This window comes from Tachyglossus aculeatus, chromosome 21, assembly GCF_015852505.1.
Source record: "Tachyglossus aculeatus isolate mTacAcu1 chromosome 21, mTacAcu1.pri, whole genome shotgun sequence".
Classification (NCBI taxonomy): Eukaryota; Metazoa; Chordata; class Mammalia; order Monotremata; family Tachyglossidae; genus Tachyglossus; species Tachyglossus aculeatus.
In genome coordinates this window covers 72,081,157-72,097,601 of record NC_052086.1, presented here as the reverse complement: position 1 = coordinate 72,097,601, position 16,445 = coordinate 72,081,157, and the positions used below count along the sequence as shown (strand labels likewise).

Genomic DNA, 16,445 nt, shown 5'->3' with positions numbered 1-16,445 from the left:
TCAGAGAGAAGGCTGATGCAGTAGTCCAGATTCTGAATCGTTATTAATCTTATGATTCTGGGGGACAAGCTATTACACTCACAGCCTGTTTCTTCTTGCCTCTAACTGCTTCTACTTGACTCCATGCTGAGCATGCCCCTGGGTGTAACTGCGTAAGAATACGTCTTCCACTCCATGTCTCTTTGCAAGTCTGTGTGTGTTTGTATGTGTGGATCTTATCCAATTTTGATCCAAGACGATCTGGTCAATTTGATACACCTACCTACGTCATCATCCTACCCATTTACCCTCTTTTATAAATCCTTCTGTTCCTTCCAGTTGCTTTCTTCAACTCCTTTCTACGACGCCCTGACTTGCTCCCTTTATTCACTCGGCCTCCCAGCCCCTCAGCACTTACACATTTATCTATACTTTATTTATATTAATGTCTGTCTCCCCCTCTAGACTGTAAGTTCGATGTGGGTATGGAATGTATATGTTATATCATTATATTGTACTCTCCCAAGTGCTTAGTACAGTGCTCTGCGCAGAGAAGCATCATGGCTTAGTGGATAGAGCACAGACCCAAGTCAGAAGGACCTGCGTTCTAATCCTGGATCTGCCACATGGCTGCTGTGTGATCTGGAGCAAGTCACTTAACTTCTCTGGGCCTCAGTTACCTCATCTGCAAAATGGGGATTAAGAGGGTGAGCCCCATGTGGGTTAGGGACTGTGCCCAACCTGATTAACTGGCATTCACCCCAGCACTTAGAACAGTGCTTGGCACACAGTAAGTGTTTAACAAGTAACCATAATTATTATTACTACAGTAAGTGCTCAATAAATATGACCAACTGATGCCTTCTCTCCATCCTGTGTGCCAATTTTCCAGCGTCCCTTTTTGCTCTGTCTTTCATTTCTACTTGCCTCCTACCGCCATTCCTCTTGGGTCCTATTCTCGGGTGTGGCGTTGTCCTTCAGTCCAAAGATAACATTTCCCACGGTGAGACTGTTCCCACAGAGATGTCTCTAAGAGGGAATCTCTTGGACACCTTGTCTGTGAAAGTACTGTGTAACATTCAGTCAGTCGTATTTATTGAGTGCTTACTGTGTGCAGAGCACTGTACTAAGAGTTTGGAAAGTACAATTCGGCCACATATAGAGATGGTCCCTACCCAACAATGGGCTCACACCTTTCCCTTTGCAGCTCCTTGCTACTTGGGTGAGCGTTGCTCAGACACGAATGGTTGAGAGGGAAAGGTAATTTCTGTAGTAGTGGTGACGGCTCTAAACCAGCCAAGCTCTCTTTCTTCGTTTCCCCATGCCCAGCAGCACACATTTCAAAATGGCTTAGTATGGAGAACAGGTGGCCAATTTTACTACTTAGCCCCCTCTCTGTGTAACCCTTGAGGTCATTTACATGTTATCCCATGAATAAATTAAAACTATTATTTGAGGACTTCACTCGGTAGCACAGATTGCAACACACATTAAAACTGACGGTCTTATTCTTCCAAAATCCGGGGTGTTTTAGGTGGAGGAACCTTGAACTTTCCATAATTTCCAGAGCATAAGATACAAATCTGGAGGCTGGGCTCAAAAATGGTCTACGTAAAGTCAGGCGGACCCACAAAATTCTGACCGATATATCTGTGAATAGTATGAGATGACTTGCCCAGAGTAATCAATGTCCAAGGCAGAAAATAGAGGGTGGGAAGAGAGAGAATAAAGCCCGATTCAACCTGAAAACCAAGAAATGTATTTTAGGTTTGCCATCCGGAATGGGTTGACTTTTCAGCCACAACTTCAACAAATGGATCAAATTTCAACCTCGGGAACAAAACTGGCGAAATACTGACACTTGATTTTTCAAAAAGAACCTGAAGTGAGAGTTAAAGTTTATGAAGGGCCATTGCCATCTGACAGAAGGATGTGGTTGGACTGAAAACCTCTACTGCTCTGCCCCCAGAGAAACATTTACAGTAAAGTCTTCTCGTGTATCACTGCAAATCAGGGAAGACATTTTAAATAGCTCCATTTAAGCTGCCTCAAAAATATGCCTCTTCAAGACTGGAGGCAATTAAAACGTGGGCTCTCTGCATGCTGAAGAATTTTTATTTTCAAAACTTGGAATGCAATACTTTAGACTGTTATGAGGTTGTATTGCGGAGATGATGTTTCATTATTTGATATCCTGAAAGTGCTACATGAATAAAGGATTCACTCCTATTAAGTCTTCCTCGTTAAACTCAAGCAATCTCGAGACGGATTCTTATGTTTGGGATTTAAGGGCTGTTGGGACAGTCCCAAATGTGCCCTCCCCCTGCATCAACTATGCTGTTGGCTGTGTACCCCTGAGCATCTTGATAATCATCATATCCCCATAGCACCTATATTCCTAGCCTTATACTGTACTATTTCCCTTACCTGTAATTTATTTTTATGTCTGTCTCCCCCAACAGACTGTAAGCTCCTTGTGGGCAGGGATAGTGCTTATGACTATCACTTCACTTCTCTGGACCTCAGTTACCTCATCTGTAAACTGGGGATTAAGACTGTGAGCCTCACGTGGGACAGGGACTGTGTCCAACCTGATTAATACCTCAGCACTTAGGACAGTGTTTGGCACATAGTAAGTGCTCAACAAGTACCATAATTATTATTACCAACTCCACTGCATGATAGTTTCCCAAGCACTTAGTATCGTGCTCTGCACAGAGTAAGTACTCAATAAATACCATTTTCTCACTTGATTTAATTTCACCTCAGTCCTTCTGATGAAACATCAGGCAGTGTTTGGTTTTTTTTTTTGTCTTTTTTTTTAATGGTACTTGTTAAGTGCTTACTATGTTAAAGGCACTGTACTAAGAGCTGGGGTAGATACAAGCTGATCAGCTGATGCCTGTCCCATGTGGCGCTCACAGTCTTAATCCCCATTTTACAGATGAGATAACTGAGGCCCAGAGAAATGAAGTGACTTGCCCAAGGTCACACAAAAATTAAGTGGCAGAGCTGGAATTAGAACCCAGGTCCTTTGACTCCCACGCCCATGCTCTTTCCACTAGACCTTGCTGTTTCTCTCGACTCTCGCCTTTTCAGTGGCTTTTCCTTTTATTTCCCAACAGCTTGGTGAATCTATCTGTAATTTATTTATATTGTCTGTCTCCCCCTCCATGCTGTAAACTCCTTGTGGTGGGCAGGGAATGTATCCATTTATTGTTATATTGTACTCTCCCAAGTGCTTAGTACAGTGCTCTGCACACTGTAAGTGCTCAATAAATACCAATGACTGATTGAACTAGCCTAGCTTGGGGGCTGGAACACCCCGTTGTAAAAGAATTCCTTAGCCCCTGAACAACCAGACGGTGGAACAAACCTTTTTTCCCCAAGATTGTTCGGGGCCAGCTTTTGTAAGCCCTATTATTCCATCTTCTGGTTATTAATGAATATGAAATGTTCAAAGAAGGAAGGAAATTCAGGATTCAAACCCAAGTCCTCTTCTTTATATCTGCCCAGGTGCACCAGTTCAGTGGTCTGGTGCCAAAGAGGCAAAGGGACTAGAGTGTAAGCTCATTGAGGGAAGGGAACGTGTCTACCAACTCTGCTAAACTGTTACATTGTATTCTTTCAAGTGCCTAGTGCAGAGCTCTGCACATTGTAAGCACTAAAGAAATGACTTTGATAATATTGACTGAAGCAGGAAGCAGGACTCAAGTCTCCAGAAACAGCAGTCTGCTGTGAATGCCACAATAATTTGTTCCTGAAGTATAGCTGATTGATAAATAATAATAATAATGACAATGGCATTTGTTAAGTGCTTAGTATGTGCAAGGCACTGTTCTAAGTGCTGGGGAGGTTACAAGGTGATCAAGTTGTCTCACGGGGGGGCTCACAGCCTTAATCCCATTTTACAGATGAGGGAACTGAGGCCCAGAGAAGTTAAGTGACTTGCCCAAAGTCACACAGCTGACAAGTGGCAGAGCCGGGATTTGAACCCATGACCTCTGACTCCAAAGCCCGGGCTCTTTCCACTGAGCCACACTGCTTCTCACTAGAGGAGCGAAGTGTGCAGGCTGGGCTGTAGTAGGAAAACAGTGAATAAGGTAGAAGGAGGCAAGGGGATTGAGTGCTTTAAAGCCGATGGTAAGGTTTTTTTGTTGGATGCAGAGGTGGAGGGGAAACTACTGGAGGTTTTTCAGGAGTGGGGAAACATGGACTGGGGTGGGGAAACACAGTCTTTTAGACTGTGAGCCCACTGTTGGGTAGGGACTGTCTCTATATGTTGCCAATTTGTACTTCCCAAGCACTTAGTACAGTGCTCTGCACACAGTGAGCGCTCAATAAATACGATTGATGATGATGATGGATTGGATGTTTTGTAGAAGAGTGATGTGGGCAGCCGAGTGACGTATAGACTGGAGTGGAGAGAGACAGGACGCAGGGAGGTCAGCAAGGAGGCTGATAGAGTAATCAGACTACTAGCTGTACATTGTAGTCAGAGCATGGGAAGTATAAAACAAAGTTGTGACATGGTCTTTGCTCAGAGAGCTTACCCTCTTATGGGAGAGAAAGACATGAAAACAATTGTAAGCTCATTGTGGACAGGGAATGTGTCTGCCAATTCTGTTGTTGTGTACTCTCCCAAGCACTTAGTAGAGCGCCCTGCACAAAAGTAAGCTCTCAGGAAGTACCGCTGGTTGATTTAATTGATTTTCTTAATGGAAACATGTCTTTTATTCAATCTTTACTGATTTTAGGGAACTTGTCCTTAGTTTTCTCCAGTGTCTATATCATAAATAGTTGTAGTTTGGTTCAAAGGTACAGTTACTGATGGGAAGATTGTATCCATAAATCTAACCATCCCTCCCTGCAGTGAAAGGGTCCAACAGCCAGAAGCAGGTGAATGAATGCCTTCTCTAGTGGTCAAGAACCACCCAGGGGACCTCATTTGGTGGCACAACCCACTGGAATCCTGACAGTAGCCGGCTAGGCTGGGTGGCCAAGGCCACTGTGGCAACCACCACTGGCACAGTGGCCCAGCATCAGCGTTATCCTTTCGGCCCCAGATGGGTTTGGTATGTGAAATTGTTGCACACACTCTGCCCACCTACTCTCTCGTTGCCCCCACTGTCCCAGTGGAAAGCTGCGGGCAGATTGAAGTGTGTTTGGCGCTGGGAAAAACCACCAGCCCTATAATCAATCCTTTTCACCAGTCCTCAGCCCCCCAAATTTTCATGATTGGACAAGGATCATCCATCATTTACTAGGGAGAGTCCAGCCAGCCACATGGATAAATGTTATATTTTCTTTGTTAAAATACAATCGACCTCATTCAAGGTATAGCAACCAATCCCATATCAAGAGATACAAAAATCATTGCAATCATGAAAATATGAAAGGAAAACAAACCAAAATGGAAAATAACCTCCCGTCATTAATACTACTGGAGTACTGGAGATTAACTGGAGACTGGAGCATCGGGTGACTGAGAAGCAGCATGTCATAGAATATGGGCCTGGCCCGGCTCTGCCACTTGTCTGCTGTGTGACCTTGGGCAAGTTACTTCACTTCTCTGGGCCTCAGTTACCTCATCTGTAAAATGGGGATTGAGACTGTGAGCCCTAAGTGGAACAAGGATTGTGTTCAACCTGATTACCTTGCATCTACTCCAGCACTTAGAACAGTGCTTGGAACATATTAAGCACTTAAAAGCCATGATTATTATTATTATTATTATCATTATTGAAAGCAAGGACAGAGGCAGCACATTGCCTTAAGAAATGAAGGAATGCCAAACTTGGTCAGATAAGTCATTCATCCCATACAGCATTCTGTCTCTTGCAGTGGCACCAAAAGAGTTTACAACACTCTACAACACTCTAGACTGTAAGTTCCTTGTGGGCAGGGAACTTGTCTACTAACTCTATTACAGTATACTCTCCCAAGAACATCATACAGTGCACTGCACACAGAAAGCACTCACTAAGTATGACTGATTGATTAATTACAAGCTACCCAAATTATTGTAGATGAATTGGTCATGAAAAAGCCACTGTGTATATTTAAATGCCAACATGTACAAATGAAAAGCATAGCACTTCATTAGCATTAAATGGAGATGTGATTTCTTTTCCCCCTCGGTTGGAAAACTATGTTTAACAAATTACTTTCATTCTGTTCTTTCATTATGTGTTATTTCTGGTGACCTCTGTTTTACCATCTAATTTACTGTTTCCATTTTACTTATTCTTCAGAGTAGAAGCTTTTCTAGCTGAGAATTTTAGTAACCTAACCTAATCAGATTCCACAAGGTAAAATTCACTGGCTCAATTAAAATGTGAATCCAAAGAAAAATAAAAAGTAAGACAAACAGACTATTAAAAACATCTTAACTCTCAAATCTTTCACCAGAAAAATCACTGACTTGAATTAAAGCTTGATATAATTATGCTCCCTGATAACAATCTGGCTTCTGGAACAGAATGAAGAAAGAAGAGACACATCGGATTTTTCTGAAATTGCATTTGTTAAGTGCTTACTATGTGTCAGATGCTATGCTATATTAAGTGCTGGGACAGAAGCAAGATAATCAGGTTGGACACAGTCTCTGCTCCAGATAATAGGGCTCAAAGTGTTAATCCCCATTTTACAGACGAAGTAACTGAGGCAAGGTGAAGTTCAGTGACTTGCACATGGTCACAATGCAGATAGGTTGAGGAGCTGGGATTAGAATCTGCCTCTCAGGACTGTGTTCTTTCCCCTAGGTCATGCTTCTTTTATATTTTCCCATTTTTCCCAATCTAAATTCTTCCTTGACCTTAGACTTTGCTCCATATTTCTTTTTTAAAAAAATGGGTTTCCTTACATCTAGACACCACTGGGAAAGGCACTGGCTCAATCAATCAACTAATCTTATTTACTGAGTACTTACTTTGGTCAGAGCACTGTACTAAGTGCTTGGGAGAGTACAATATAACAGAGTAGGTAGACATGTTGCCTGCCCACAGTAAGCTTACAGTCTAGAAGAGGCTCAGCAAGAGCTGTGAGGTGTGGTCTAGGCGGAAGAAAATTCACCCAGGAGAAAAGTCTGAGGGATCTCCTAGGGTCGTGACCCCGCTTCTGATGGGTTAAGTAGACTGAAGAAGTTTCAGAGACTGTAAACTCATTGTGGGCAAGGAATGTGTCTGCTTGGTGTTACACTGTATTCTCCCAAGTGCTTAATACAGTGCTCTGCATATAGCAAGAGCTCAATAAATACGATCGAAGCAGTAACTGAATACATACAAGAAGGTCTTTGGTCTGTTACCAACGGTAACTGAGTTCTTTGTGCTTGCGGAGGATTTTCAGAAAACACCAGGAAGCCCCAGCTCTGCAGTGGAAAGGACAGGTGTGGGAATCTGAATGGACGTCGATGGCCTCATGACACCCCGCTTTGTTTTCAATTTAGGTGATCCTTCTCTCTACACCAGCCTGATGAGAAATCCATTGGTGATTATGGATCACCCTGTGAACCTCTGTTCAGAAGTCCCTTTAATCATAACAGCCTCCTCAGTGACACAGCAGCACACTGAAAGATTGCCTATCTAATTAGATGTCCTCCTAGGAGGATAAAAGCAGTACAGACCCTAGAAAGAAGAAATGATGTGTGCAGGCATCAAGAACAAAACGGACCAGATTTGTTTTCTTGCAATTTTCCTCTTATGCTGGGTCTTGGCCATTTTGTGACAATGATAGCCACCATTTTCAGGAGAACTCCCTTAGAAGTCTAATTGCTTAAACAAGCTCTCCGCCACTTGTCCGCTGTGTGACCTTCGGCAAGGCACTTCACTTCTCTGGGCCTCAGTTAATCTCATCTATAAAACGGAGGTTTAGACTGTGAGCCCCATGTGGGCTCATTGTAAGCACTTAACCAAATACCTTAAAACAATAATAGCCTAGTTTTTCTTTCCCCAAACTTCTTTCTTCACCCACTAGATCATCTTGGTTCTGTTCTGAGATTGCAGAATAGAACCTTTTCCAGCTGAAACCTCTCAAAATCCACCAAGCAATGAGAAGCAGCGTGGCCCAGGGTACAGAGCATGGACCTGGAGTCAGAAGGACCTGGACTCTAATAGCAGCTCTGCCATCTGTTTGCTGTGTGACCTTGAGCAAGTCACTTCATTTCCCAGTGCATCAGTTACCTCATCGTAAAACGAGGATTAAAACTGCAAGCCCCGTGTGGGACAGGGACTGTGTCCACCTTGATTAGCTTGCAGTTACCCCAAGTTTAGTACAGTGCCTGGTACATAGTAAATGCTTAACAAATACCATAAAAATACCATGCAAAATTCCATTTACGCTAAACTAATCTCCTACCTTTGCCCACCTAAAGTCTTCAGAGTACCATTTCAGAACACAAATCATATAAGTCATTGGTTTCAAATGGCAAATATATTTTGCAGCACCTTGCCTTTCTGCAAGTTAGCCTGGAGCAAATTAGACTGAAAGCTCATTATGGGCAGATAACGTGTTTGCTAAGTCTGTTTTCTTCTACTCTCCCAGGCACTTAATATGGTGTCTTGCCCATAGTAAACGCTCAATGAATACACCGATTGATGGATTTATAGAAAATATTTTCGTACTTACTGGTCCCCGTAGGTCAATAAGTTCCTGTCTCATCTGAGACACAAGTGCCTCCTTAGCTATCAGGGCACGATGCAGTCTCTCGTTGAATTCTATCAGCTCTCCATGCATTTCTGCCACCTGAAAGACATAGAATTCAGACATTTAAACTCCAGAATGAAAACTCCTTCAGGGAAAGAATTATATTTTTCCCTTCCTCCCTTCCTTTACTGCATATATCAACAACAGGGCTTCATTTCCATGCATGCTGAGGTCATTCAGGGAAAAAGAGAGATATTTGGTTTATAAATTAGTCAGCTCAAAGCTACTCAAAAAGTCAATTACTTTCGCTCCTGGGAGTGATAAACAAAACATTAAAATTAAATACGGAATAAGGTGAAATGTGATTCAAGGTTGATGGAGGATCATATATCAGAAAAATACCATTACATTAAAACATATTTGATCAATTTTTAATACCATATTACCATAAACCTACAATATCAAAAATCTCCATCCTCATCTATAGAAAAGAAGATCTATCAATCTCATATTTTTTTGAGCTCTTACTGGGCGCAGAACACTGTACTAACTGCTTGGGAGAGTGTAATATAACAGAGTTGGAAGAAATGGTCTTTGCTCACAAGGAGCTTACAGTCTAGAGAATGAGCTTACAGTTTAGATAAATCCAATGCACTTTACAAACCTCAGGGAAAACTGTTCCAGAAACTTACCTACATACTCCATGAAATGATCTTTCATAATTCCAAATCAATCAGTCAATCAAGGGTATTTATTGAGCACTTAATAATGATGGCATTTATTAAGCTCTTACTATGTGCAAAGCACTGTTCTAAGCACTGGGGAGGTTACAAGGTGATCAGGTTGTCCCACAGGGGGCTCACAGTCAATCCCCATTTTACAGATGAGGCAACTGAGGCACAGAGAAGTTAAGTGACTTGCCCAAAGTCACACAGCTGACAAGTGGCAGAGCCGGGATTCAAACCAATGACCTCTGACTCCAAAGCCCATGCTCCTTCCACTGAGCCACGCTGCTTGACCAGGGCAAAAATTTGGCCCCCTCCCTGCCCCCATCCTCACTTACTGTGTGCAGACCACTGTGCTAAACACCTTGCCCGCATAATCTGCCACTGTCTCAAATTCAAGCCTTGCGAGGGTCACTGGAGAAAGACAAATGGCCATTTTCTGAGAATAACCATTTCTCTCTCTCTTCCAAATTCATTCTAATCACCAGATAATATCTTAAACCCAGTTCAGATCTTTTGGCTCGCCAATTAAATGAGTCACAGTTTCAAATAGTTCATAGTGGTCACAATAACTTTAAAAAAGCCTGACAGAAAGCCATCAACGTGTGTCATTTTTAACAGGTCATTCCAGTGACCCGGCTGGTCCCTTACAAAGTTACAGGGAGGAGAGGCTAAAGGACGTGAAGTTTCTCCTTTCTAGAGAGGAGAAACTTTCTAGAAAGTTTCTAGTTTCCCCTTTCTAGGACACTGCTCTAAGAACACATCAGAATGCCAGCTGTAATCATCCATCAACAGGTAATTTGTTGCTGTTTTCACTTTATCACCTGGATAAGGATGTCCAGATATTCAAACCCCCTGAACAGCGGATACAAATTAGAGAGTAGAAATTATACGAAAATACCTAGGGAAATTAGGTAGAGATACCCATAGAGAGCTATCAATCAACTAATCATATTTATTGAGTGCTTGTGGAAAGAGCACGGGTTTGGGAGTCAGAGGTCATGGGTCCTAATCCCGGCTCCGCCACTTACCAGCTGTGTAACTTTGGACAAGTCACTTAACTTCTCTGTAAAATGGGAATTATGACTGTGAGCCCCATATGGGACAACCTGATCACCTTGTATCCCCCCAGTGCTTAGAACAGTGCTCTGCTCATAGTAAGTGCTTAACAAATACCATCATTATTATCCAGCGCTCAGAACAGTGCTTTGCACATAGTAAGAGCTTAATAAATGCCATTATTATTACTAAGCACTTGAGAGTGCACAATAAAACAGAATTAGCAGACACATTTCCTGCCCCAACATGCTTACAGTCTAGAGGGGGAGATAGTTGTCAATCAATCAATCATATTTATTGAGCGCTTACTGTGTGCAGAGCACTGTACTAAGCTCTTGGGAAGTACAAGTTGACAACATATAGAGACAGTCCCTACCCAACAGTGGGCTCACAGTTTAAAAGGGGGAGACAGACAAAACCAAACATACTAACAAAATAAGAATAGATATGTACAAGTACAATAAATAGATAGAGTAATAAATACGTACAAACATATATACAGGTGCTGTGGGGAAGGGAAGGAGGTAAGATGGGGGGGATGGAGAGCGGAACGAGGGGGAAACCAAACGACCGCCAGGCCCTGGGGAACCACGTTTCGCTCCCCATTTTATACCACCTCAAACGGAACTCGCAGTCATCACGCACTGCCTCTACTCCCACCACGACCGGCTCCCGCAGGGTCCGCCGGCCTCGCCCCCCATCCGACTCAGTCGCAATCCCTTCCCATTCATACTTATTGAGCGCTTACAGTGTGCAGAGCACTGTACTAAGCGCTTGGGAAGGACAAGTTGGCAACATCTAAGGACGGTCCCTCCCCAACTTCCTTTGCACTCAAAGACAATGTCTCATGGTGACATTCACCTGCTACTGCCTGGGTCACTGAAAAGGCCAATGTAGGAGCCAGCCCTTAGTCCAAGCCAGCATTGTTCAATGACTGTCTCTTGCTGGGCTGTCTGGTTTATTGTTTGCAGCACCGAGGGGCTAAATTACCCTCTGACTCTCTCAGGCAATAGACCTGCTGAAGCTTACCTTGAGGCTGAGGCTGTTTCACCTGCCTTAAGAAGTGGGGGCATAATTTTCAGCAGTTTGTGATAAAAAAAGTCTTCATCTACACAATCGTGCACCGAGGCTCAGTATGAAGGCAAAAATATTGAAATAATAATATTTAAGATGCCCTCCCTCCTAGTGTCCGACAGTTGATCACTCTCCTCACCTTCAAACCTTATTGAAGGCACATCTCCTCCAAGAGGCCTTCCCTAAGCCCTCATATTTCCTCTTCTGTAAACTCGTTGTGGGATGGAATGTATCTGTTATATTGTTAAAGTGTACTTTCCCAAGCGCTTAGTACGGTTCTCTGCACACAGTTCGCGCTCAATAAATACGACTGACTGACTTTTCTCCCACTCCCATCTGTGTCGCCCTGTTTTGCTCCCTTTATTCACCCCTCCCTCAACCCCACAGCACTTATGTACACATGTGTAATTGATTTATATTAATGTCTGTTTCCCTCTCTGGATTGTGAGCTCATTGTGGGCAGGGAATCTTTCTAGCAACTCTATTATATTCTACCCTCTCAAGAGCTTAGTACAGCGTTCTACACACAGTAATCGCTCAATAAATAAGATTGATTGGTCTATGAGCAGTAACCCTGGTTGAGTCATTAGCCTGCACAGTACTGGACAAGTCATCTGAGAGATTAGGGGAGACATTACCCACCTACCAAAAGGGAGTTATTAAGATTGGAAGAAAGTTCCCCACAAAGCTCTGATTAATAATACGATCAGTTGGGGAAAAAGCCTTAGTGTATCCTTCTAATCAATTTTTTCTTCCCTGTGAGCTGAACTTAATATTCCTAGCAAGTGCACACATACTTGCTTTGTGATCAAAATGATAAAGTTTATTCCCTTTTGGCCAATACTAAACAAATGTAATACCTCTGAGAATACTCATTCTAACATCTTCAAATTGAATTCACATAAGCTCTTCATGGACCTACTAAAGGCTGGGAACCAATTTACCACATAGTAGGCAAGAAATATATAACTGCCAATATTGCTCCTAAATAACTGCTAATACGTTCCATAAAATGGGATCTTAAATAAACCCAACTACCATTTCCAAAGGAAGATTCTGCAGTAGGAACAGTGTTAAAACAATTTTCCAAGCAAAGAAACATCCTAGCTCCCTCTTTTTATTGTGTTTCACTATAAGTTTTTCTCTCACAGATATAAAAATTGCTTAGCCTTATCATAGTTTTATTAAGCCACAGATAATACAATGGAGTTGAGGCGAGACACCCTAAACTGAAAGAATCACTGCATAGATCTCAACTGACTCATATCTATTTCAACAGACCCTTATGATACACATATTTTAATATATCTCATGAAAATGTATGTCTAATTAGAATTTATACATGATGATGGAATCTCCAATCACAAATAACGGACAAGTTTCCAGTTTGGGATCGATATCCTGTTCTCTCTTTTACTTAAACTGTTGGCCCCATGCAGGACAGTTACTGTGTCCAACCTAATTCACTTCCACCTACCCCAACGCTTAGAATAGTGTTTGACGCATAGTAAGCGCTTAAAAAATATCATAAAAAAGAGAGAGAACCTGGGCATAGGAATTGATTATTGATTGTGATAGTCTGCACAGCAAATTTGCACTCTCTCACTGTCAGTCATGTTCCCGCTGGGCAATAGGTGTACAAGTGAGTCGGAAAGAGAGGAGCATAGCATATTGCCAAGAGCAGAAGGAAATTTTAAGTGCAAAACTAATTTTCAGCTGAAGTGACTGCAGCGGGGTGCCAAAGCTGGCAGACGGTTGCCAAGTAGCTACCTCGATAGCTACTTTGGTTTTCACTGCCCACCTGAGCCAGCTATTTTCAGGATTCCTGATGAGCCTGGCCAGCATGTCTTTGGCGGTTCTTGGTCAGAAACCTTTACTACTGAAGGCATTGGCTCAGAATGAGAAGCAATATGGCCTAGTGGAAAGAGCACAGGCCTAAGAGTCAGAGGATCAGACTTCAAATCCCGGCTCCACCACCTGTCTGCTGTGTGACCTGGGGCAAGTCACCTCACTATCGGTGCCTGTTATCTCTTAAAATGGGGATTAGTAAGCGCTTAACAAATACCATAAAAAGAAAAGGAAAAAAAATAACAGTAAGATACTTCCAAAGGTCATTCTGGGAGAGATTACCCCCTAAACTACCCTGTCCAAAGCTTATGGTATCACTGTCACTATGCCCCATGAAAAATTAAATATTAGAAGTTATCATTAGTTTAATGATATGCCAGTATGCTATGCCAAATTCTTAAATCTTGCCCGGTAACTGCACAGTCAAATCTGGGCATGCTGAATGGGTATTTCACCCAGAACAGTATTCTATTCTTCCCATCGAGAAAAGCTCTATCTTCAACCCCTCCACCCTCCCTCTCTTCTCCCAGCCCCGGTTTCTTTAACTTATTATGGGCAAGTTTGAGCAAAAGCCAGTCCTAGTCAAGAAAGTCTTCCTATAGCCTCTCATTGTGCATACAGCTTTAATTCTATTTGTTCTGACAATTTTGACACCTGCCTACATGTTTTGTTTTGTTGTCTGTCTCCCCCTTCTAGACTGTGAGCCCATGGTTGGGTAGGGATCATCTCTATATGTTGCCGACTTGTACTTCCCAAGTGCTTAGTACAGGGCTCTACACACAGAAAGAGCTCAATAAATACTACTGAATGAATGAACGAGTGATTCATTTTATTAGTTAGATTTTTCTGAACAGTGCCGTTCCCTTAATAACCTCAGGGAATATGATATGAAAAATAAATATTGAAAGTGTTTTAAGAAAATGCAAGAAGCAACACCATTCATTCATTCATTTATTCAATCATATTTATTGAGCACTTACTGTGTGCAGAGCACTGTACTAGGTGCTTGGAAAGTACAAGTTGGCCACATATAAAGACGGTCCCTACCCAACAGCGGGCTCACAGTCTAGAAGGGGGAGACAGACAACAAAACAAAACATATTAACAAAATAAAATAGAATAGTAAATATGTACAAGTAAAATAGAGTAATAAATCTGTACAAACAAATATACAGGTGCTGTGGGGAGGGGAAGGAGATAGGGCAGGGGGATGGGGAGGGGGAGAGGAAGGAGGGGGCTCAGTCTGGGAAGGCCTCCTGGAAGAGGTGAGCTCTCAGTAGGGCTTTGAAGGGAGGAAGAGAGCTAGCTTGGCGGATGGGCGGAGGGAGGGCATTCCAGGCCGGGGGAGGACGTGGGCCTGGGGTCGACGGCAGGACAGGCGAAAATGAGGCACAGTGTTCCCCCAACCTGAAACTTCCTCCCACCCCAAAGCCAAATGACCACACCTTCCCATATGTTCAGAACTTTCCTAAAGCCCACTACCTCCAAAAACAGATCAATTCCTAGTACTCCAAGTCATATAAACCCACCGGCCCTCTCTAGCAAGTCTGCACATATATCCACCCTCAGCTACTTCTGTATGGATGTTCATTCGGTCATTCATTTTGATTACACTTACTTGTTAATATTTGTATGTCTGCCTCATCCATTAGAGTGTAAGCTCTTTGTGGATAGTAAAGAAGTTTCACTTTCCCGTTTTATTCATTCATTCATTCAATCATATTTATTGAGCGCTTACTGTGTGCAGAGCACTGTACTAAGCGCTTGGGAAGTACAAGTTGGCAACCTGTTTTAGACTTCTTGAGTGATTATTCTGCACTAAGCATTGCACCTAATGGTAAATGCACACTGCATTAAGCATTGTACCTAATGGTCATTCAGTAAATACACCTCCTCCTAATAAAGTGTTGTGTTTATTCTTCCCCCCGCTCCCATTACTTGTAACTTCTGTCTGCCTGTCTCCTGTACTAGGTTGTAAACTCACTGTGGACAGGGTACATGTCTTTAGCCTCACCTGCTTTCCCCCCCAAACACTAACTGTGGGTGTTCAGTAAATACCATCGGTTGGTTTTAATTCGAAAGGAGGCAGTGAGGAAGTGGAACTGTGGGGGAGGAAGGGATATTAGTTAAAGAAGAACAACTCGAGCATGTGAGATTACTCCTTTTAACTTGCCCGATCAATCAGTTGTCTGTCCAAGGTCACACGGCAGATAAGTGGTAAAACCCATGACCTTCTGATTGCTAGGCCGTTGTTCTATTCACTAGGCCGTGCTGCTTCTCGTTATTTGAAGATCCTGGAAGCCGGTGAAAGATCGAGAGATATTGCTAATAAGCAGAATATGGGAAAACTGCTAATTGAATAATTAAGAAAAGTATATGCACTGCTTAAGTCCTAAGTAAGCTGTGAAGACATAAGCGCTTAAGGTGGTGGGACACCATGACCAGTGTAGGTGGAATTTAATTGGGGAAGGTGGGAAGAGTTGCAGTCTGGTAAATTTGAAGGGGGAATGGAATTCCAGTTAGGGAGAAGGGTTTAAGCAGTGGGAATAAGTGGAGAGAGTAGAAAGCAAGGTACACTGAGAAGGTTAGCTTGGGAGCAGTGGAGAGAACAGAGAGGAGCGGGTGAAGAGAACAAGTATGTAAGGAGTGGGATGTCAAGTGCTGGGGTAGATACAAGCTAATCAAGGTTGGACCCAATCCCCGTTCCACATGGGGCCCAATGTCCTAATCCCCATTTTAGAGAAGCAGTGTGGCTCAGTGGAAAGAGCACAGGCTTGGAAGTCAGAGGTCATGGGTTCTAATCCCGGCTCCACCACTTGCCAACTGTGTGACTTTGGGCAAGTCCCTTGGCTTCTCTGTGCTTCAGTTACCTCATCTGCAAAATGGGGATTAAGACTGTGAGCCCCATGTGGGACAATCTGATTACCTTGTATCCCCCCCTCAGAGCTTAGAACAGTGGTTGGCATATAGTAAGCACTTATCAAATACCATCATTATTATTATCATTTTACAGATGAGGTATCTGAGGCACAAAGATGTGAAGTGACTTGCCCAAGGCCACCCAGCAGACAATTGTCAAAGCCAAGATTAGAACACATGTCCTTTACACTCCCAGGC

At 42.9% G+C, this 16,445-nt stretch overlaps 1 protein-coding gene across 1 annotated transcript in view; it reads right to left on the bottom strand.

Moving 5' to 3' along the window:
- SNX29 (sorting nexin 29) overlaps window positions 1-16,445 on the bottom strand; it is a 557,276-nt gene that overhangs the window by 241,169 nt on the left and 299,662 nt on the right. Inside the window, exon 17 of the mRNA XM_038762809.1 lies at window positions 8,605-8,721. Within this exon, the coding sequence (XP_038618737.1) occupies window positions 8,605-8,721 (117 nt within the window). The remainder of the gene's footprint in view (window positions 1-8,604; window positions 8,722-16,445) is intronic.